At 36.9% G+C, this 22,517-nt stretch overlaps 2 protein-coding genes across 4 annotated transcripts in view; one reads left to right on the forward strand and one right to left on the reverse strand.

Annotated features, from left to right (window-relative positions):
- Positions 1 to 7,600, forward strand: part of LOC121377192 — a 34,318-nt gene extending 26,718 nt beyond the window's left edge. Inside the window, exon 4 of the mRNA XM_041505099.1 lies at positions 4,995 to 7,600. Within this exon, the coding sequence (XP_041361033.1) occupies positions 4,995 to 6,505 (1,511 nt within the window). The 3' untranslated portion in view covers positions 6,506 to 7,600. The remainder of the gene's footprint in view (positions 1 to 4,994) is intronic.
- A 5,538-nt stretch (positions 7,601 to 13,138) lies between these two features.
- LOC121377184 (nuclear receptor coactivator 1-like) overlaps positions 13,139 to 22,517 on the reverse strand; it is a 161,342-nt gene continuing 151,963 nt past the window's right edge. For all 3 annotated transcript variants that reach the window (XM_041505091.1, XM_041505090.1, XM_041505092.1), the window contains one exon: positions 13,139 to 21,113. In XM_041505091.1, coding sequence (XP_041361025.1) covers positions 21,048 to 21,113 — 66 coding nt within the window. In that variant the 3' untranslated portion in view covers positions 13,139 to 21,047. The remainder of the gene's footprint in view (positions 21,114 to 22,517) is intronic.

Here is a 22,517-nt window from a genome sequence, read left to right on the forward strand (position 1 = left end):
TGAATGAACTTGTAACAAACAGGGTTTTTGATCTCTTGAAAAACATAAAAAGAACATGCCGATACAAGATTTTCTTAGTTCGGTGATGATATGGCAAATTAAATTTGGTTACATACTTTTTCTAAATCCTCAATTGCTATCAATATTTATTAGTTATGCTAGCATAAAAAACTAAAATGTGTTGTTTTTTTAATCTTACAAGACAACATTTTATGGGTGGTAGGTCTGTAGGCTTTTTATTTAATGATTATTTTATTCTTTGAGACAGGGAGACCTGGTTTGATTTTACAGCTGGCTCATTTTTAAATATATGTAAACCTTCACAAGGCAACAGAATTGTTGTGGGGGGGGGGGGATTATTGTTTTTGTTTGTTTTTGTTTTTTGCTTTAAAAAAAGAAAGAATTTCTGCTTGTTGCACTAGGGTCCTGTTAAGACATTAAATTTGTACTAAGAATAAGGTGATCAGGACACAGTACAACCAGTCAGAACAAGTGATTATCTTACTAATGCTACGTCAGTGCTTAGTGTTGATGACGTCAGTGCTTACTGCTGATGACGTTTGAAGAACATTCTGACGGCTTTTCATTGCTTTGTAGTTGCTTCATTTATTTTCACTTCTTTTGCATTTTAGATGAGCTGTTGGATATAAATTAGTGATTTTGTGCCAAAAAGAAAACTACTAAAATGGTATGTTTGGCTGTCGGTGAAGACAAGTGGCCTATGCCTATTTCTGATTGTTGAATGAAACAGTATACAGTATATTAAGCCTACAGTATTTGCAGTAGCTTGCAATATAACGAGTAACAAACAGTAGTTGTTACAGGCTGATTTCATCAGTTTATATTTTCTTTTGCCAATGTATTTTTGGTCTGTAACTATGGTGATTAGAAAGGTTTTATAAAATTGTCTGACAGGTGCACATTAACCAAGCCCGTTTTAGACTTACACGCGTGTAACTACATACTATGCTTAAACACCTGTTTTAGACTTACACGCGTGTAACTACATACTATGCTTAAACACCTGTTTTAGACTTACACGCGTGTAACTACATACTATGCTTAAACACCTGTTTTAGACTTACACGCGTGTAACTACATACTATGCTTAAACACCTGTTTTAGACTTACACGCGTGTAACTACATACTATGCTTAAACACCTGTTTTAGACTTACACGCGTGTAACTACATACTATGCTTAAACACCTGTTTTAGACTTACACGCGTGTAACTACATACTATGCTTAAACACCTGTTTTAGACTTACACGCGTGTAACTACATACTATGCTTAAACACCTGTTTTAGACTTACACGCGTGTAACTACATACTATGCTTAAACACCTGCATTTAAGAAAAACAGACTTTGTAAGTTCAGCCCATAATGTTTAGTGTAGTATGTTTTCAGATTTCCACTATGTGATGGTGCAACGTTATTAAGACTGGTTTCATAAATACAGTGTGTACTTAAATGTACTACATAATGGCCTGTGTACTTACACCCCGAGATGCGGAGACTTACACGTGTGTGCGGAACTATTACAATGGCTTACTGGTTTCTTAAATACAGTGCATTTTAAGACTGGTTTCATAAATACAGTGTGTACTTACACCCCGAGATGCGGAAAACTGATAATGGCTTAAGACTGGTTTCATAAATACAGACTGTAAGTTCAGCCCGATAAATGTTTAGTGTAGTATGTTTCATAAATACAGATTTCCACTATGCGGAATGTACTACTGATAATTTAAGACTGGTTTCATAAATACAGTGTGTACTTCTACCCCGAGATGCGGAATGTACTACTGATAATGGCTTAAGACTGGTTTCATAAATACAGTGTGTACTTCTACCCCGAGATGCGGAATGTACTACTGATAATGGCTTAAGACTGGTTTCATAAATACAGTGTGTACTTACACCCCGAGATGCGGAATGTACTACTGATAATGGCTTAAGACTGGTTTCATAAATACAGTGTGTACTTCTACCCCGAGATGCGGAATGTACTACTGATAATGGCTTAAGACTGGTTTCATAAATACAGTGTGTACTTCTACCCCGAGATGCGGAATGTACTACTGATAATGGCTTAAGACTGGTTTCCAGTGTGTACTTACACCCCGAGATGCGGAATGTACTACTGATAATGGCTTAAGACTGGTTTCATAAATACAGTGTGTACTTATACCCCGAGATGCGGAATGTACTACTGATAATGGCTTAAGACTGGTTTCATAAATACAGTGTGTACTTACACCCCGAGATGCGGAATGTACTACTGATAATGGCTTAAGACTGGTTTCATAAATACAGTGTGTACTTACACCCCGAGATGCGGAATGTACTACTGATAATGGCTTAAGACTGGTTTCATAAATACAGTGTGTACTTCTACCCCGAGATGCGGAATGTACTACTGATAATGGCTTAAGACTGGTTTCATAAATACAGTGTGTACTTACACCCCGAGATGCGGAATGTACTACTGATAATGGCTTAAGACTGGTTTCATAAATACAGTGTGTACTTACACCCCGAGATGCGGAATGTACTACTGATAATGGCTTAAGACTGGTTTCATAAATACAGTGTGTACTTACACCCCGAGATGCGGAATGTACTACTGATAATGGCTTAAGACTGGTTTCATAAATACAGTGTGTACTTCTACCCCGAGATGCGGAATGTACTACTGATAATGGCTTAAGACTGGTTTCATAAATACAGTGTGTACTTGCGGAATGTACTACTACCCCGAGATGCGGAATGTACTACTGATAATGGCTTAAGACTGGTTTCATAAATACAGTGTGTACTTCTACCCCGAGATGCGGAATGTACTACTGATAATGGCTTAAGACTGGTTTCATAAATACAGTGTGTACTTCTACCCCGAGATGCGGAATGTACTACTGATAATGGCTTAAGACTGGTTTCATAAATACAGTGTGTACTTCTACCCCGAGATGCGGAATGTACTACTGATAATGGCTTAAGACTGGTTTCATAAATACAGTGTGTACTTACACCCCGAGATGCGGAATGTACTACTGATAATGGCTTAAGACTGGTTTCATAAATACAGTGTGTACTTACACCCCGAGATGCGGAATGTACTACTGATAATGGCTTAAGACTGGTTTCATAAATACAGTGTGTACTTACACCCCGAGATGCGGAATGTACTACTGATAATGGCTTAAGACTGGTTTCATAAATACAGTGTGTACTTACACCCCGAGATGCGGAATGTACTACTGATAATGGCTTAAGACTGTACACTGATAATGGCTTAAGACTGGTTTCATAAATACAGTTTCATAAACTACAGTGTGTACTTGTACTTCTACCCCGAGATGCGGAATGTACTACTGATAATGGCTTAAGACTGGTTTCATAAATACAGTGTGTACTTACACCCCGAGATGCGGAATGTACTACTGATAATGGCTTAAGACTGGTTTCATAAATACAGTGTGTACTTACACCCCGAGATGCGGAATGTACTACTGATAATGGCTTAAGACTGGTTTCATAAATACAGTGTGTACTTACACCCCGAGATGCGGAATGTACTACTGATAATGGCTTAAGACCCCTGTGGTATTGAATTGTTTTGTTTATTTGAAATTCTTAAAACACTAACTTGCAAGCAATCGTCCCTTGTAAAGTTGTTTAAGAAGTGAAAAAATTATGGTGAATAAAGTTAGTGGTCTTGAATTTCTCAACTGTTGACATTAAAATCAGCAAATGGCCATAACTTAGTGATGACTTGGGACAGAGATGTCACTTTTTGTCTTACAGTATAAATTGATCTGTCATGGTTATTTATGATTTATAATAATGTGATTCTTCAGCTTTTTAAATATTGTATAGTTTTCAGTATTTCTTTTTAACTGGGTATCACATATTATTTAAAAGTGAAGTCTCAAACTTGAATAATGATAAAACATATTTTTATTTTTATTTCGAAATGTAAACACTATACATGTACTTTGAGTTACATGAACTTCATTTACCACTTTTATAATTATATTATAGCATTTCAACCTGACAGAACTGGCTGCTAAACCTGAAGTAGTCATTGATCCTGGGGATAAAGGGACAGACCCTAGTTTCAACCCGTGAAAATTAACACCTGAAAACCTGAAACACATTTGGATAAAGTTACAATTAATTGAAATATGAGCCTGTGACTTTGAAATGGCGAAATACCCTCTGAAAATGGACTAAAACTTGACTTCATAACTATTACTTCTCAGACGCACGTGCATTTGAAAAAAAAGAGTTAAAAATGCTTTTTGTGATATTAAAAAGATCAGAATGACCAAAGACACTTCGAATGTACAGAAATTGATAATCAAAACAATAAAATCTAAGTAAAGTATGACTTCAGTTATCAAAAACGGCTATAATAGTCAAAAATATACCTTAGTGTTTAAAAACTAGGGTATGTCCCTTAATAAACAAATATATATATAATAAAATTAAATATTATAATAAAAGAGCTGGCTGCTGTTTTAAAGGTGCAGACCCCAGTTTCAGTATGTTAAAATGGACAATTTGTTTGGTTAATCTACAAACCTGTAACACTTTTAGATAAAATTACAATAGTGAGAAAAAGAGTCTGTGATGTTAAAATGGGGAAACACTCTTCAAAAATAAACTAGAGCTCTTCTCAATAACAGTTAATCTCAGAAGTACCTGCGTTTTTAGAATTAGAAAAAGTTCATATCACAGTATGACAAACACCAGGATGACCAGAAACTATAATGTGCAAGTAATGTCTAACGTCGGTTATCAAAAAATGGCTGTAATAGTTAAAAATGTGTTGCCGTGTTTAATAACTAGGGTCTGTCACTTTGATGAATATGTGATGAAGATTTTCTATGTACTTTAATTTTTTCATCAAGGATTCTTGAGGAAACAACTATTTACACCAAATAGCAGCACATTACAATGTTAATGAATGTCTGTTTGTGTTTCAGTGCGGCGGACCAGCCAGACTGTGTTCTACTGCTGTCATCAATGCTCCTTCACCAGCGAGAGCCTTTATCTGTTCCGCCTGCACCTGGCACAGCACGGCAACTACCGCCATCTTGTGACCGACCTGACGAGCGAGTCGCCTCTCAAGTGCGGGTTCTGTCCGTACGTCGCGGGCGACCAGAACGACTTCAGCCTGCACCTGGAGACTCACTTCGACATGCGCAACTTCAAGTGTGGTCACTGCAGCTACAGCGCGTACACCAAGGCTCATGTTCGGTCGCATCTAGCCAACTTCCACGCTGGCCTTGAGGAGAAGCTCATAGACACATCTTCGCTGGCCGTGGTGGAGAGTCGGACCGAGGAGACAACCAACATGCCCAAACTGGTGAACCTTGACCCACAGGTGGTTCTGGAGGATGTTCTGTACCTAACGGACCAGGACCTCGACAAGCTGATGACTCTCAAGTCAGAGAACCTCAAGTTTGACTTCACAGTGCGACCTACATCACACGATGACCACACAGGTGGACAACCAAATGAACAGGGTGTTGATGGTCTGAGTGCTGATACAAATCTTGATGTGGAGAGTTCTCGTGTGGGACAGTCTGAAGGTTTGGAAGGGAGTTCAAAGAGTAGGGAGTCACCAGCTGATGATGGACATGTCAGTCCTATGAGTCTCAGTGAGATTCAGTTCACTGAAATGTCCAGTGGTTTTGTTGAGTCTCTTTCCCCTGATGATGACCATGTTGTGAAATGGGACTCCGAACAAAAAGTAAACTCCGACATTTTGTCAGAAAGCCTTGAATCACAAACTACTTATGTAGACACTCTTATGCATCAGATAGAAACAGACAGCCTAAGTACTTCACAAGGATTTCTTACAGAGGACATTACCAAGATGAATTCCATTGATGCCTCTGATTCTAACACTGGACAGTCCATGCAACATTCCTCAAATATCACAGACAGATTATCACTACCAAACACAGATGATGGGAAAGCACAGGATAAAACTCTGATAGATGATGACAGATTAATGGAAGAAGGAAATGTGCTAGATGAGGATGCGGATGAGTTAATGGATGATGACATGGTGGGTGAGCTCACACAAGAGAGAGGGGTGATGGGTGATGAACTGAATGATGCAATTAATAAAGTGATGGAAGAACTCACATCAGAGAAAGGGGTTATGGGTGATGAGATGACTGAAGAGGTGGATGAGCTCACACAAGAGACAGGGATGATGGATGATAAACTGGATGATGAGATGACTGAAGTGGTGGATGAGCTCACACAAGAGACAGTTATGATGGATGATAAACTGGATGATGAGATGACTGAAGTGGTGGATGAGTTCACACAAGAGACGGGGGTGATGGATGATGACATGGATGAAGTGGATGGTCCAGTAGAGAGTGGATCGGGTCGGAGCGAGGCCGAGAGACCGGGAAATTCAGGCTATGATGATCCCGGAAATGTTTTCAATACACTGAACAGCTGGCTGGGTTCTTAGTGATTCCAAACGATTGCTTCAGAGTTACTTCCACTTGCAGATTGTTATACAGTGAAACCTGTCTAAACAGGACCCTGAACAAACCGGAATCTGGTCACGGTTCATGGTCCCGAATTTTCTAAATTCTAAAACACAACCCTCTAATCACTGGATCCTGTCTAAATTGGATAATTATTATTTTCATTTCAACTTATTTTCGTGCTTATGTACAATTACGGTTCAAGCATGCTAATTATTATGTCCCCAGCGTGATCCGGTTGAGACGGGTCTCACTGTGTACGACAACACGGGTCTAAACAGTATAAAGATATGACAGAGGTAAACTGAAGTGGAACTGTGAGAAAAACAAACATTTGGACATCATTTAAAACATTTCTAACAGAAATCCTGCAAAACTAATAGATAAAGTTCATCTCTTTAAAATGTACAGACAAGCAATATAGATCAAATGAGATTATCATCAAAACTTTAATTAGCTTAGGTATTTGTTTTCAATCCTGTATTAACTAAATATACATTATTTGACTGATAGATTTGTTATCATAGCATAATTATGTCATCATGAACAACATATACTGAACTATGTGTGTTCTAATTGAACAATGCAAAATACCATGACTTATAAAAACATTGGAGATAAAATGTATATAATTTTTTTTTTTAACGCATCTGTTCTTCTGTTATTGGTTGCCAATCTATATCAAAACTGGTTGACGAATTGATGAGAAGTATATCAAAAATACTTTGTCTATAGTTTTATGATTATCTTCACATTTGAAATGTTTTTATTTATTTGTACAACAGTATTCAAAACATATAAGAGTTTTAAAATATTACTACAATAGTATTTTTCATATTCTTTCATGTCAACACTTTGAAATGACTGAACAAGGACTTAATTATAAGCAAGTTTGCTTTGTACATTGTTTTTATGACATTATTTTTATTTTACATCCATTTGCCAGTACATACTACTTTTTATTATCCACATGGTTCAACATAACTGAGTTAATAATAATCATACGAAGCACACATGTAATAACGAGTGTAATGACGTAATTTTTGGCAGCAACATCCTAGCTCAGACTGTGCATTTGAAATATGACGTCATTTCGTCGTCTCCTTCTAGTTGTGGCTGAAACATTTAGAGTTGGGTCTTGTTATTCATAAAGAAAACAACAATAATAATATGGATAATAAATTAATTATTACACTCGCGTGTGAGTCGTACTGATTTTATACAACTTGTGTCAGGATTCATGTAATACCCTCGCTCTCGCTCGTGCTATACAAAAATCCTAACACTTGTTTTGTAAAATCAGTATGACTCACAAGCTCGAATAATACTCTGTTACGGCATCATTTTACATTTCAAAATGGTTTCACTGGCAGTTGGTTTTGTAGAATGTGTATGCAAGCGAACGTTACTGTAATAATATTGTGATAAGAGGACAGGTAATGTATCTATAAAAGAGAAAACACTCCAAGTTTTCTCCAATCTTCCCCCACCCCACCCCAATTCATGTGCTTGCAGTGTTGATGTTCCACATTTCTTTTAGTGTCCAGATTTCTTTTAAAAAATTGTTCATCTAAAACATTAACCAATAAATCCTACAAGGTTTTTCTTTCATTTTCAAAACCATTTAAGTCCCGTATATGTCTGAAAAAAACACCCCTATAAAATTATTAAATAATGTGTGTATCAATGATTCATATTGTAATAATAAAATTGTATAGTGAAGTATAAATTATTATTATATAAAATTTAGTGAAATATCTTAAAATATCAGTGAAATAAAAGTGTTATCAGTCACTCAGTGACGATAACACATTTTAGAGTGAAAACTTCACTATTTCACTCTAAAATGTGTTATCATCACTGTAGAAAGTGTTACCTTCACTGTAAGACAGCTGGAACTATTTTGCTGCTGGCATTTTAAAAAATAAAGTTAAAGTGCCAAAGTTATATAATAAATAGAAAAATTCATGTTTTTTGTCAAATATGATTTATATCTCATCGCGTGAAGTTTGCAGTCATATCACACTCGTCGCACAAGCTTCACTCGATGAGATATGAAATATTCTCTATTTACCACCAAACTGTAATGGTGTTTGCCTGTGATGTACAGGGGCAGACGCCATTACAGTTTGGTCTTCATGTAACTTGAATAATATGAGATGCTGTATCAATGAAGTTCATATAACCAATAGCACAGTGTTACTTATGCCTCTGTTGGGTGCACGTGGTGTGCTGGGATGTGTGTTGATTAAAGTCAATGTTTTGTGTGTTGGAGAAAACAAACGACAATTTTAGGTTTACACATTGATGTGTTTTGTGTGTTGGATAACCATTACTGTCACTTTGGAGAAAACAAATGACAAAATATACTTTTACACAGCGATATATGTTGAGACATTTTTGTTATAGCATTTATTCTTAAATATGCACATTTCATGTTTTTCTTTGTTTCTTTGACCAGTTTAATGTTTCTCCAAATTTATTGCGAGATAGTTTTTTTAAATTCAGTTTTGAAGAATTGATTTCTGCATGGAGTTCTCATTTAAGTTTTAATTTTATTTCTTGTTTGATGTTGTGAATTGTGAAGTGCCTACGCGTGACAGATACTTGTTGAAGTCTCAGACCATTCGATCATTTTCAGCACATCACTACACAGCTGCTGTGAATTGTGAAGTGCCTACGCGTGACAGATACTTGTTGAAGTCTCAGACCATTCGATCATTTTCAGCACATCACTACACAGCTGCTGTGAATTGTGAAGTGCCTACGCGTGACAGATACTTGTTGAAGTCTCAGACCATTCGATCATTTTCAGCACATCACTACACAGCTGCTGTGAATTGTGAAGTGCCTACGCGTGACAGATACTTGTTGAAGTCTCAGACCATTCGATCATTTTCAGCACATCACTACACAGCTGCTGTGAATTGTGAAGTGCCTACGCGTGACAGATACTTGTTGAAGTCTCAGACCATTCGATCATTTTCAGCACATCACTACACAGCTGCTGTGAATTGTGAAGTGCCTACGCGTGACAGATACTTGTTGAAGTCTCAGACCATTCGATCATTTTCAGCACATCACTACACAGCTGCTGTGAATTGTGAAGTGCCTACGCGTGACAGATACTTGTTGAAGTCTCAGACCATTCGATCATTTTCAGCACATCACTACACAGCTGCTGTGAATTGTGAAGTGCCTACGCGTGACAGATACTTGTTGAAGTCTCAGACCATTCGATCATTTTCAGCACATCACTACACAGCTGCTGTGAATTGTGAAGTGCCTACGCGTGACAGATACTTGTTGAAGTCTCAGACCATTCGATCATTTTCAGCACATCACTACACAGCTGCTGTGAATTACTTCACCTTTTTAAAGGGACACACCCTAGTTTCAGCCCGTAAAAAATGGACACTAAATTTAGTTAATCTACAAACCTGCAACCCATTTGGATAAAGTTGTAACAGAGAGAAGCTAAAATCTATGACGTTTAAATAGAGAAATATTGTTTAAAAATAACTAGAGCTTGTCTCTGTAACAATATATATCACAGAATACACTAAAATGTTTAACTTATCTCTTTCATGTGTCAAGGACCAGCTTCCTTTCAAAATATAACAGACAAATTTTTTATTTCCATACTAATACAAATATCAACACAACTGAGTGGTCTCCCTTGACCTATGAGCTATGCTAATGACCTACACAGTTATTTTGCAATGGCTGCCATTAAATTCTGTTTTCAAAAACAACGGGTGTTGGGCCCCCTCTATTAAAAAATCCTGGATCCATGCCTGACAATGCATCTCAAGTTAAAGAGAGTTCACCAGATGTTCCATACGTAGTAGGATCAATCCCACTAACTGGACCCACTGGATTATTTCCTGTTCACCCAGTAGCCTGGTATGTGATGTCTTGTCTGTGAGAAAATGCTTATAACAGAGTCCTTGTATATTTATGTTGATGTTTTTTGTAACTACACCAAGTTAAAGTGATCATTGACAAAACCTATTATTAAGATTGTGGTGTAAAACAAACATTCCTTTCTTTAATATAATTTGTGTTGAAGGTTCCTGACAACCATCACTACTAGTCCAAGATGTTTCTTTATGGTGTAGCTATATTGTATTTGATACTGTTGTCATTAATATCAACCATTTAAATGAGTTAAAATTGTATTGATAGACAATCATGCAATATGATTCTACAGTTTGAAAGATATGAATTGTCTCATATCAGTCAATATATTTTGTTTGTGTGAATGACAATTTATTTTGAATGATTTGATAGAATAATCAATCAACCCAGATGGGTTTCATTTTATTTTGAATTAAAACAAGTGATTCAAACATGTCTTTGTTTGTGGTGATTTCAACATTGTATATACATGTACATGTACATTAACATACTAAATTCTTTGGTTTCTTTTTTCTTTTCTTTTATCTTTTTTTTTTTTCCAGCAAGCTTCACATGATGTATTTACAGAATAATGATAACATTCAGAATTTATTTGTCTTGATTATTTGACTATCAAGTAGTTTTCAAATAGGGCAGAAAAGCAATAGTTAACAGCACTAAAGTTCTTTTTAAAAACCCCAGAAAGTCGTATAGCTATTCGATGTGTAAAATGTGTTAATGTTTAAAGGGAGGATCAACTCCAACAAAGAGCCTTATGTGTTGGAAAGATGCATACCCGGACCACCAACACATACTGACACTTTAACAAATGAAAAACGCGTAATTTTAGAGTTAATAAAAAAACATTATTCCTGCTAACTGGGGGCAGCCATTTTGTTGCATTTTTCTAGCGTCCAGTGAATTGATAGTATAATAAACTATTTAACTAAACATATTTCAATTTGCATCAATATTACAAAATGGAGTTGTAGTATTTTTTTCTTTAAAAAAATCCAAAGAAAAAATGCATATTATTAGGCCTATTGGTTCGAGCAAAAATGACCACACACGATACCCAAGTGATAATTTTCTTTTCTTTGGGACTATGTAATTGGTCAGTTTTGTGATTTTAGATGGGAAAGTCTGCTAAAGGTTTTACAGAATTACTTACAGTAATTACTAATACACACACTACATGAAGAAACCCACACATTCAGCTCTGTTTCGGCCAACTTCGCCAGCTATTTGACCTACATGTATATCGTGACATAGCATCACATAATCACTCTTGCAGCCCACTCAGTGATTCCGCCTTCCAGAGAGGTTAGAGAGCATTGATAACTGTCCAAATGTTGGTCTAGCTCTCTTACCGTCCGAGTACTTGGGCTAATCCAAGCCAAGAAAACAGTTTTACTACTACACCATAAAATAAAATGCCCTTAAAAAAACACCAGACCAGTAATTTTAACAGTGTATTGGTCTGCAGTATGTTTATATAGGTGTAAAAGTTAAGGTAATCCAATTACATTCTATTAATACTAAACAAACTAAACAAAAACCCAACCTGCAGATACCAAGGATATACTGAAGGATTTTATTAACACTTGAAACAAGTGACATGATCTGATCGTCAGTAATGTTATATGTAAATGTCAACCAACATCTGGACATGGTTTGGAGTCGGCCACTGGTTGTCAGTATCAGGTACCTGGATGATGGACTGGACACACCTCCTCATGCTGGACACCAATCAACGAATCCCCAAACTCAATATTCTCTGCTATTCATTGTGGAATGTCAAAGTGGGTTCATGTAAATTCTACACAGATGTACCATATAGGGGTCAGGTCAGGTCAGGTCAGGTCATCCCACAAGGCATGAGTGAGTGTCAATTGCATTCTGCTGCAGATACCAGTAGTCCAGTACTGCTATGACACAAGGTATGAAGACCGGGCAGCTTGCAAGCACATGATTGTCAAAGCAAGGAAGGACAACTCTATCCAAGATGGCATCCTGGTATCTACACCTATCGAGTGTTTCAGTTTACAGTTTGTTTTGTTTAACGACACCACTAGAGCACATGAATTAATTATCATCGGCTATTTGATGTCAAACATTTGGTAACTCGAAGAGTCTTACAAAGAAAACCTGCTACATTTTTCCATTAGTAGCAAGGGATCTTCTATATGCACTTTTCCACAGACAGGACAGCACATACCACCACCTTTGACTAGTTGTGATTAACTGGTTGGAACGATAAAAACCCCAGCGAGTTACATGGATCCACCTCAGTGGATTGATAATGCGACACAGGCACCTCAGGCGAGCACTCGACCAACTGAGATAAATCTTGCCCCCTACAGTCAAAGATGCTCCTGTTTGTGACGTGGACTCTTGCGGGCATCTGGTAATTTTCACATATAGAGGAAACTTGCTACATTTTTCCATTTAGTAGTAAGGGATCTTTTATACGTACGTCCCCCAGACAGGATAGCACATACCACAGTCTTTGATATACCAGTCATGGTGCACTGGCTGCAATGAGAAATAGCCCAATAGGTCTACAGACGGGGATCGATCCTAGACTGACTGCGCATCAAGCGAGCGCTAACCTAATATAGATTTAACTGAAAAGTTAACATTGATACTCTTGTACCAGAGACCTTCATCTCGGGTGAGGGTGAAACAAAAAGGGTTAACAACAAACAAGTAACAATATTACATATATTTATTGTCTCTGCCTGGTTTCATGTCCACAAAAAACCCTTTCATGTGTTAATACATAGATACATAGAAATCTATCCGACTGTTTATATCCCAGAAACATACACAAAACAAAGAGTCAACAAAACAATACACAGTAACCATGGCAACAGGTTTAACATGAGGATAATTATCCAATAACAAACTGCCACTTTACAGAAATTACTAATGTAAATTTCTGGAACAAAAAAAAATTAAAAAATGCTGTAACAAATAAAATCATTCTACTACACTGGGCATAGCACTTTTCAATTTCTAAACAGTACTGTTGCCATGGAAATATAGGGTTCTAAAAACTAATACTTATCTACAGTGATGTCCCATGGCAACTAATTAAAATATTCATTTCATTATACACTACATTAAAAAAAAAAATTATCATCATATAAAGAAATTCTTAATATACTTCTATGTCTAAAACAAAGTCAGGAATGCACAATTACAACTATGCACAGTAGAAAGCTGTTGTTTGTGAAATTTCAGTGAAATCAGTGTTAAAAGATTAACAACACTGACCATTCATCCGCTATTTGATTAGTACAGCTGTGACGTGTCCTGATAGTAAGCTATACATTACGTCTCACTGAATTTACTGTCGAAACAGAAAGAGTAGCCCATGTAGTGGCGACAGCGGGTTTCCTCTCAAAATCTGTGTGGTCCTTAACCATATGTCTGACGCCATATAACCGCAAATAAAATGTGTTGAGTGCGTCGTTAAATAAAACATTTCTTTCTTTCTTTTTTCTTGCTGTTATTGTATTATGATTACACGTCACTAAAAAAACTAATGTTATTCTTTAATAAACTTCAGAAAACTAAAAGTAAAATAAAGTTTGTTTTATTTAACGACGCCACTAGAGCACATTGATTTCAGAAAACTATGTCATTATGTCAAATGCTACATAATTGCGTAAAACAGGTCATGGAAAGGACGCTAGAAACCGATTTATGTGTATTTTGAACAAAATAAGCTGTGTTGTTTATAATTACAAAATAAGCTGTGTTGTTTATAATTAATTTTTTTTATTTTTTTTGGTAAATTTATCAATTAATAACAATCACAAATGTAGTATAAAATTCCTTTACTACATGATTTTATACAATTTGTGACTGTTATCCATCAATAAATTCACAAAAAACCCACCACCACCATATTTGATCAGATTAGTGCACTGAAGTGAATTGATCGCGGGATCTGGAGAAAGAGACAGATGAACAAGCTGAATTATTGGTACTAGTTGTGAGAATAAACAAGAAGAATGGTAAAATCAACTGACGCGAAGAGACCAATTAATATAACAATCTGCAAAAGTATAAGACTGACAGGTTTCTGCTGGTATCAACCCAAAAAGACATGAGCAGAGTTCAGCCCGTCCAAGCAGAAAAACATCCACCAGACTGGTTTATGTGCTTTACGGTAAACCAAATGGTAACATTGGGAACCAATCAAATAGTTCGCAAACGTTAGCAAAAAGTTTGCTGGCTGACCTTGAGGCCAGTGCTATGGCATGACATCAAGCTCACTTCAAACTGACTCTTCTCCACAGACTGCAGAGCTATCTGTTGAGGGACATGAACGTGAAAAACAAAAAAAGCAGATTTAAAAGGGAACCGAATGCAGAATAGAAGCTGTGTGACACAGTACCTACTACTGTTTCGTTACCTATTACTTTTCTCAGTTTTAGACACATTGTTCACGACAAATGGAAAGGAGGATGGGATGTAAAATTCACAATCAATATTTATAAATTTTAAAAGTTGGTAATTCGGTATTACGACCACCCACTATTCAGACCAATTTTAATAAGCCCGCCGATGGTCGCAATAGTGGAGTTTTACTGTATATAGGTTTTAATTATAAATTAGCATAGTCAGTGCATTAATAAGATCAAATACACTAAACCAACTTGAGTGCAATATTTCTCCCCGATTACTTAAATAAAAATGGCAATGTTTCACATTACTGTAATCCTTCAACCTACTTTAAAACAGAAAATCATCAAACAGCAATCTCTCACTAGCATGCTCCAAAAGTGATTAAACAAAAAACAAAAAAACAAAAAAACTACACCATTTAGCTTTTGCCTTGAAAATTTCCACAGTTCAAACTACAACCGTATTGCTTTACTTTAGGGAAACAGTTTCAACAATAAAACTGATATTATTCTATTTCAAGTCAATAAATAAAGAAAACGGGATGCAGCAACTGAACTTTAGCTTTCAATACATTTTAAATTGTTTTTAAACTTCTTCAAAATCTCAATGCAAACTGAAAAGAACTGCATCAATCAACGACACCCAAATAGCTGAAAATACTGCAGCAAAATGTTCATTGTTTTTGAAACATGTTTTGCTGTGTGATATTCCACTGGTCACAGTAACTAAGACACTGTGGCATCTGCTACCAATGTGACTTCTACAACACCATACAAGCAGGACATTCTAACCGGCTAACGTTGTATACACTTACGTTTTCAGGAGGCACTTTATGCGTGTGCATATTTCACAATGATTCCTGCGTTTATACAAGTCAATTCAACGTACATCAATAATGAATCTCAATGGATCTTTGTGAAAATGTATTGCAGTATATTCTGCAATATATTGCTAGAGATGTTCAATATAGACTTGAACAGTGCACAATTTGACATCATATCCTACACATGTATGTATATGCTTCCAACAGTGAACTAACAGAATCAGTTTGCATGTAGAAACATTTTGTCCAGAATTAACACGTTTGAGTATGTGTTGTAAAGAAATTAATAAACTGAGCTTGCAGACTGATGAACAGTAACAGTCGAATGTTAGTCTATTGGAATTAACTGGCACCACATACCATGAAGTAGGAAAAAAACATCATTTAAAAAAAAAAAAAAAAAATTGAAATGTTATACATTGTACTAATATAGATATTTTACCAGTAAGAAGTTAATTTTAACTGTCAGCATATTAACTAAACTTTTGTCCAAAAAAAACATTTCCAGATTTGCTTTTGTTATAAATATTCACACAAGAGTTTACCGTGAATGTTACAGATGTTACAGTAAATAAGAGTTTACGGTGAATGTTACTGATGTTACGGTAAATAAGAGTTTACGGTGAATGTTACTGATGTTACGGTAAATAAGAGTTTACGGTGAATGTTACTGATGTTACAGTAAATACGAGTTTACCGTGAATGTTACTGATGTTACAGTAAATAAGAGTTTACCGTGAATGTTACTGATGTTACAGTAAATAAGAGTTTACCGTGAATGTGTGACAGTAAATAAGACTTAACCATGAATGTTACTGATGTTACAGTAAATAAGAGTTTAACGTGAATGTTACTTATGCTACAGTACAACAGATCATTACTCATTTAACAGACAGACAAATTATTTCCTATTTACACAACACTCACAACAAAACAGTATTGGCCACTATCAGACTGAGTTTGAGAAAATATGTTGCATATTTCTCAAAATATAGCATTTCAAAGTATAGCCGTCCAGCGTGCAAGTTTGTAGAACTGTCACATTTGAAGGACATTACTCAATCATGTGCAGCAGAATCTCATTGGGTCGAATACACCGCAACGCTCGAACCAAAAACAAAGTCCCAAGTTACACTTACACAATGTTTACTGAATGGTTAGGTTGAACTATTCGATGAGTCGAACACTTTCTCGAGTACCGATGGGGTTCGAGCCAATGGGATTCAACTGTATGTTATTATCACCAGCTAGATGCAGATTTGCGAACGTCCTCTACTTTAAGATTATTGGCACATCGTTCTTCCTAAATTCCCCGATCTCTCGGTTATCACTAACATCACAACCTGCTCACCTCTCATTAACTAAAACAATAATCAATAGAGTCCATTGTCAGATTGCTTACGGTGTGAAACACATAAAACTACAGCAAGACAATATCCACATATATATATATATATGTATGTATATATATATTTTCATGTATATGTATGTACAAAGTTCAGTTTTGGCATCGGCAGATACTCAAGGCCAAACGAGTTAATGTTGTAAAGCACTTGCTGCTTGAAAGCTCCAAATATGTGTGTATAAAACCCTGAGTAGTAACAGTTTAAAACATGTCAACATTCACACCTCTCCGCAAGGCAACGTCTCCAACTAACAAGTGACACATTTCAAATTGTTGGATTAGTCATTTTAGAAAACAAAATTCAATTTCAAACATTTTTTTTTTTAAAGAATAAAAAGTACTAAAACATTAAGAAAATATTTCCTAAATAAATCTGTTTTTGTTTTATACTGGTAGGTGTACTGTACATTAACAGGCCTAGCTCTGGGCAGCAGAACAATTTCGCCAAATTATCTATCAAACTTAAAAAGATTACAGAAACGCAGTTATTTTTAAACAAAATATCAATTATTTCATAAAATTATTTCACCAAATTAAAATAAAACTCGCCAATTGTTTTTGAAATTCGCAATTGGTGAATTTGGCAAGTGCCAGAGCTAGCCCTGCATTTATGTTCAGACTGAGACGACACGGGTACAATTCAGTATCGGTGTGTGCATGCGTGTGTGCGTGGTGCTCGTGGTGGTGTGTATGTGTGTGTGGCGGGGAGGTGGAGTTAAACAAAGAAATTACAATAGATGTTTATTTACAAATTATTAGTCACCACCCTGCCCATTTAATTGTCGATCAGATAAATGTTCAAAAACTGAATGGTGCAAATAAGTAACCTGGGTACAGATTTTTGAAGCGATCTTAGCACTACGATATCATAAAACCATCTTAGGCGATGACATCACTATCACATGTCATAGTGATATCATAGCCTACAATGCTTGTACAATATCGTAGCACTAAGTCAGCTTTGAAAATATGGGCCATGGACTTTGTTCACCCTGTGTGAGCCACACACCCCTCATACTGTTCTGCCAGTTCTTATGACACTATATCATTTTCCAGATTTTAACTATATTCCCCTTAGTATTCCCCTTAGAAAACATAATCAGCATCTGAATGTGTGTTCATGGATTTGGAAAACTTTCATTTACTAAAGATTTCACCAAGATACTTGAAAACCCCCACAAACAGAATCCATTTGTAAAGAATAAAAGAATAGCAGTGCCATTTTGTAGAATAACATAGAATATTTACCAGAAACTTAACATAAAGAGATATGAAATGCTTAGTGACATGTTGATTCTTGTAGTCTGGAATTTTACTGAAAGATTTCTTCATGACAGGTACAATAATAAATTGATGAAACAACATACGACACATATATTTATAACTATACTTTTCCTTCAGAAAGTACTGGCACAAAACAAGAAACAGGCTTCAAATTGAAACACAAGATATATTCTGTATTAAACACTGGACAAAATACTTTTATTGGCAAGAAAAACATTTTGGAGGCTTTTGTCATTTTGTGCGTTTTTTCACTAGCCATTAACGTTAGTAGAATGTAGCAAAGGTTACAAAATAAAATAATTAGTATTTCTTATATTAGTTTTACATTGTACATTGTTTCTGGTGACTACAAAAAGTTTTGTCAACCAATTCAATAACACATTCTATTTTAAGCTAACCTTTATTTAATAGTGTGGATATTATTAAACAAATTAAATTGGTATAATAAAATTCTTGGTATTTTTTTTAGTATTTTGTATTTGGATTTAGTTCTTCAGTCCGCTAATAAAATCAAATTACAAAAGAAATGTTTATATATATAAAAAAAAACCCCAAAATCCAGTTATTGAATGTTAATTTTTAAAAAGTAAATAATTTCCACTGATCTAATTTATTATCTACAGTGTTCATTAGTATATGTAGGTGGCAAGCAGCCACTGTTCCTGCCACTTGTAGCCACCTACACATGTACTTGTCATGTTTACAAGTATGTACCTCAGGAAACTCAGTAGATACCAGCCCCTACTATTCTCAAACAGCCTCCTATGTTTCTCAAACAGCCTCCTATGTTTCTCAAACAGCCTCCTACACTGTCAAACAGTCTATTTTTCTCAAACAGCCTCCTACATTCTCAAACAGCCTCCTACATGTATGTTTTCTCACAGTCTGCTACTTTCAATGATACTGAAGCCCTGATCCCCGACTTTATACTAAATGAAGTTTTTAAAAAAGTATGATCAAATATTATGTTTAGAAAAATATCTTTTACTGCTGTGATTTAGCGTAAACTCTCTCAATAGTTACTGTATTTACGCAGACAAACATTCTGCATAAAAATCAAATTACAAGATGTATGATTTTTGTTAAAATGTCATTATTCCTTTTGATGTAAGAACATTAAAAACATATTTATGAAACAGTTGTCATGATTAATTAAAACAATGTAACTTGAAACCAACAAAAACAACACTATTCAACAACAGTCTCCAGGTCATTTGCTGTTTGTGGACTGTACACACGTTTCAACTCTTAGATATGATTAGTTGCCTCTGCTTCGTGGATGGACATGATTGGTCAATTAATACAAAGGCATCAATTGTAGGCAGAGGTACTTATTATTTGTACAATACATTAATATATACACCGCCGAGAACGTGACCTCAACAACCAAACACTGCTGCTTAACATCTGCTAGTCAAGAGCAGATAACTCTAGTAAAGATCTGCTATTTTAGCAAAAAACCTCCAAAAGAGATCTGCTGTTCAAGAGCAGACAACTCCAGCAAATCAGCATTTCAAGAGCAGACAACTCTAGAAGAGATGCAAGGGGGGTGGGGGGGGGGGGGGGTGGGGGTGCCAAACAGCAAACATCAACTTCCTTCAAATATATATATACAAATATGTTCTTGGCTGCAGGCTGAAACATCAACATGCTTTGAATCGTTTAACTGTGATAACCGGTAACTGGTCTCCTGACTCGTTCCAAACATCTCTCACTGGATGTAGGTCTATATACACATTAGAAAAGAGCAACTGTGAGGTAGCGTCAATCAACACCGAAATAATCCATCTGTCCAGATGATCACATCATCCACCATTCAGTTCCTCCATGATGAAACCCATTTTATTACACAATCAAACGTCGACAGCTTCTCATTTTGGATGTTCAGTAATTCTGTCATTATGGAGAAAAATAAATTCTGGCACTTAAATGAAAAACTATAGATCTACTTCATTCAAAGACTTGATACAAGTGCACCACACTTTCCAACTGAAAGATCCACGGCCATCTCGCATAATGTCTCACCTAAGAAAGTGGCCAGGTATAAACTGCATTTCACCTCCTCCTTCCACACATACGAATCCAGGTTGTTGTATCCTTCCACACTGTAAGGCAGCCTGGATTGGACTCCGTTCTTCAGTGCAGTGAAAACAAAAAGAACAATACAAAAACGCCCTATATGTACATTGTCGAGTAAAGTTTCTAGACAAGCACAAGAAAGTAAAATAACATGCTCTACGCATAGCTGCACAGCCGACAAGTTCACACAGCTGGAGGGTCTAGCTCCAATATGACACAGCTTGGATACGAGATATCCAGCTTGGATACGAAATATCCAGCTTAAATACAAGACATCCAGCTTAAATACAAGATATCCAGCTTAAATATGAGATATCCAGCTTGGATATGAGATACCGTCACTGACAACTACCGAGAGAGGTGTACCACCAGAGTCCATGAAATAGCAGTATTACACAAACGTGATGTCCGTTGTCCTGAGTGATAAACAAGGTTATCATAAAAATAACTGCGTTTGTGCTGAGATCATCAAGTAGATTTATTTTTACGGCCAGCCCTTGCTGTCCAGTCCCGTTTCATTACTGGAAGTTACAAAAATAATCTCAACATGTCTGTTCATGTTCCCACGGTAACACTTGTAGAAAATAAAATCTCTTTCTCACACCAGTGTTCATCAATCGGAAAGAAGCTGCTGCAGCAAGCTGTTTTTCTGTTCCGTTGGTCGAATATCTATGTGTGTCTACAAAATAAACATATTCATTAGACATTTGTCAAATATCTGTGTCTACAAAATAAAGATATTCATTAGACATTTGTCAAATATCTATGTGTCTACAAAATAAAGATAGATTCATTAGACATTTGTCAAATATCTATGTGTCTACAAAATAAAGATATTCATTAGACATTTGTCAAATATCTATGTGTGTCTACAAAATAAACATATTCATTAGACATTTGTCAAATATCTGTGTGTCTACAAAATAAACATATTCATTAGACATTTGTCAAATATACTCTTCAAAAGAAGAAACGCAAAACCACATTGTCGTAACATTTGGAGAATTGATTTAATTATTGAATGGTGAGTCCGATAATTACCAAATGTTGCAGGATTGTTCACAATTCACTCTAGTCCATTGTGAGTAAGTGATAGGACACACCACCAAGGTCAAGGTCATCTGGAGTCAATACCGGGTGTGGCCTCCGCGTGTGTTGACAACTGCCTGGCACCGCCTGCCCATTGAAGCAACCAGAGTACGGATGACATCCCGGGGGATGGTGGCCCACTCGGCCTGCAAGGCTGCTGCCAGCTCGGGCAGGGTCTGGGGCTGTGGTTGTCGCTGTCGGAGGCGTCGGTCCAACTCGTCCCATAGATGCTCAATTGGGTTCAAATCCGGTGATATTGATGGCCAAGGAAGGACATTAATGTTGTTGTTCTGTAGGAAAGCCGTTGTGAGACGTGCTGTGTGAGGCCTGGCGTTGTCATGTTGGAACACTGCGTTGGCGTTGGCCATAACTGGAACGATGTGTGGCCGGAGGATCTGGTCAATGTAGCCCTGTGCATTCAGGTTGCCCTGCACGTGGACCAGGTCAGTTCTGCCAGTGTGTGAGATGGCTGCCCACACCATGACACTACCCCCGCCGAATCTGTCCACTTCCTGCACGCAGTTTGCCGCATAACGTTCACCACGACGCCTATACACGCGACATCTTCCATCATGACGTCGGAGCAGAAATCGGGACTCGTCACTGAACCACACCTGTCTCCATCGCAGTTGAGGCCATTGTCGATGAATCTGGCACCACTGCAGTCGGAGTCGACGGTGTTGTGGTGTTAAGATGACACCTCGAACTGGACGTCTGGCACGAATTCCTACCTCACGTAGGCGGTTCCGTACGGTCTGGTCGGATATCCTGCGCAAACCTGGTATTGCTGCGGCTGTGGAGGTGGCAGTAGTCAATCGTTCCCGAAGGTGGCGTACCCGGATGTAGCGGTCCTGCCCGGGGGTAGTGACCCGTGGTCGACCGGATCTAGGGAGGTCACGTGTTGATCCATGTTGCTGGTAACGGTCCCACAGTCTGGAGATGGTGCTTGGGGACACATGGAATGCCCTGGCAACGGCCGTTCTGGATTCGCCTG

Source organism: Gigantopelta aegis, chromosome 7 (assembly GCF_016097555.1).
Source record: "Gigantopelta aegis isolate Gae_Host chromosome 7, Gae_host_genome, whole genome shotgun sequence".
NCBI lineage: Eukaryota > Metazoa > Mollusca > Gastropoda > Neomphalida > Peltospiridae > Gigantopelta > Gigantopelta aegis.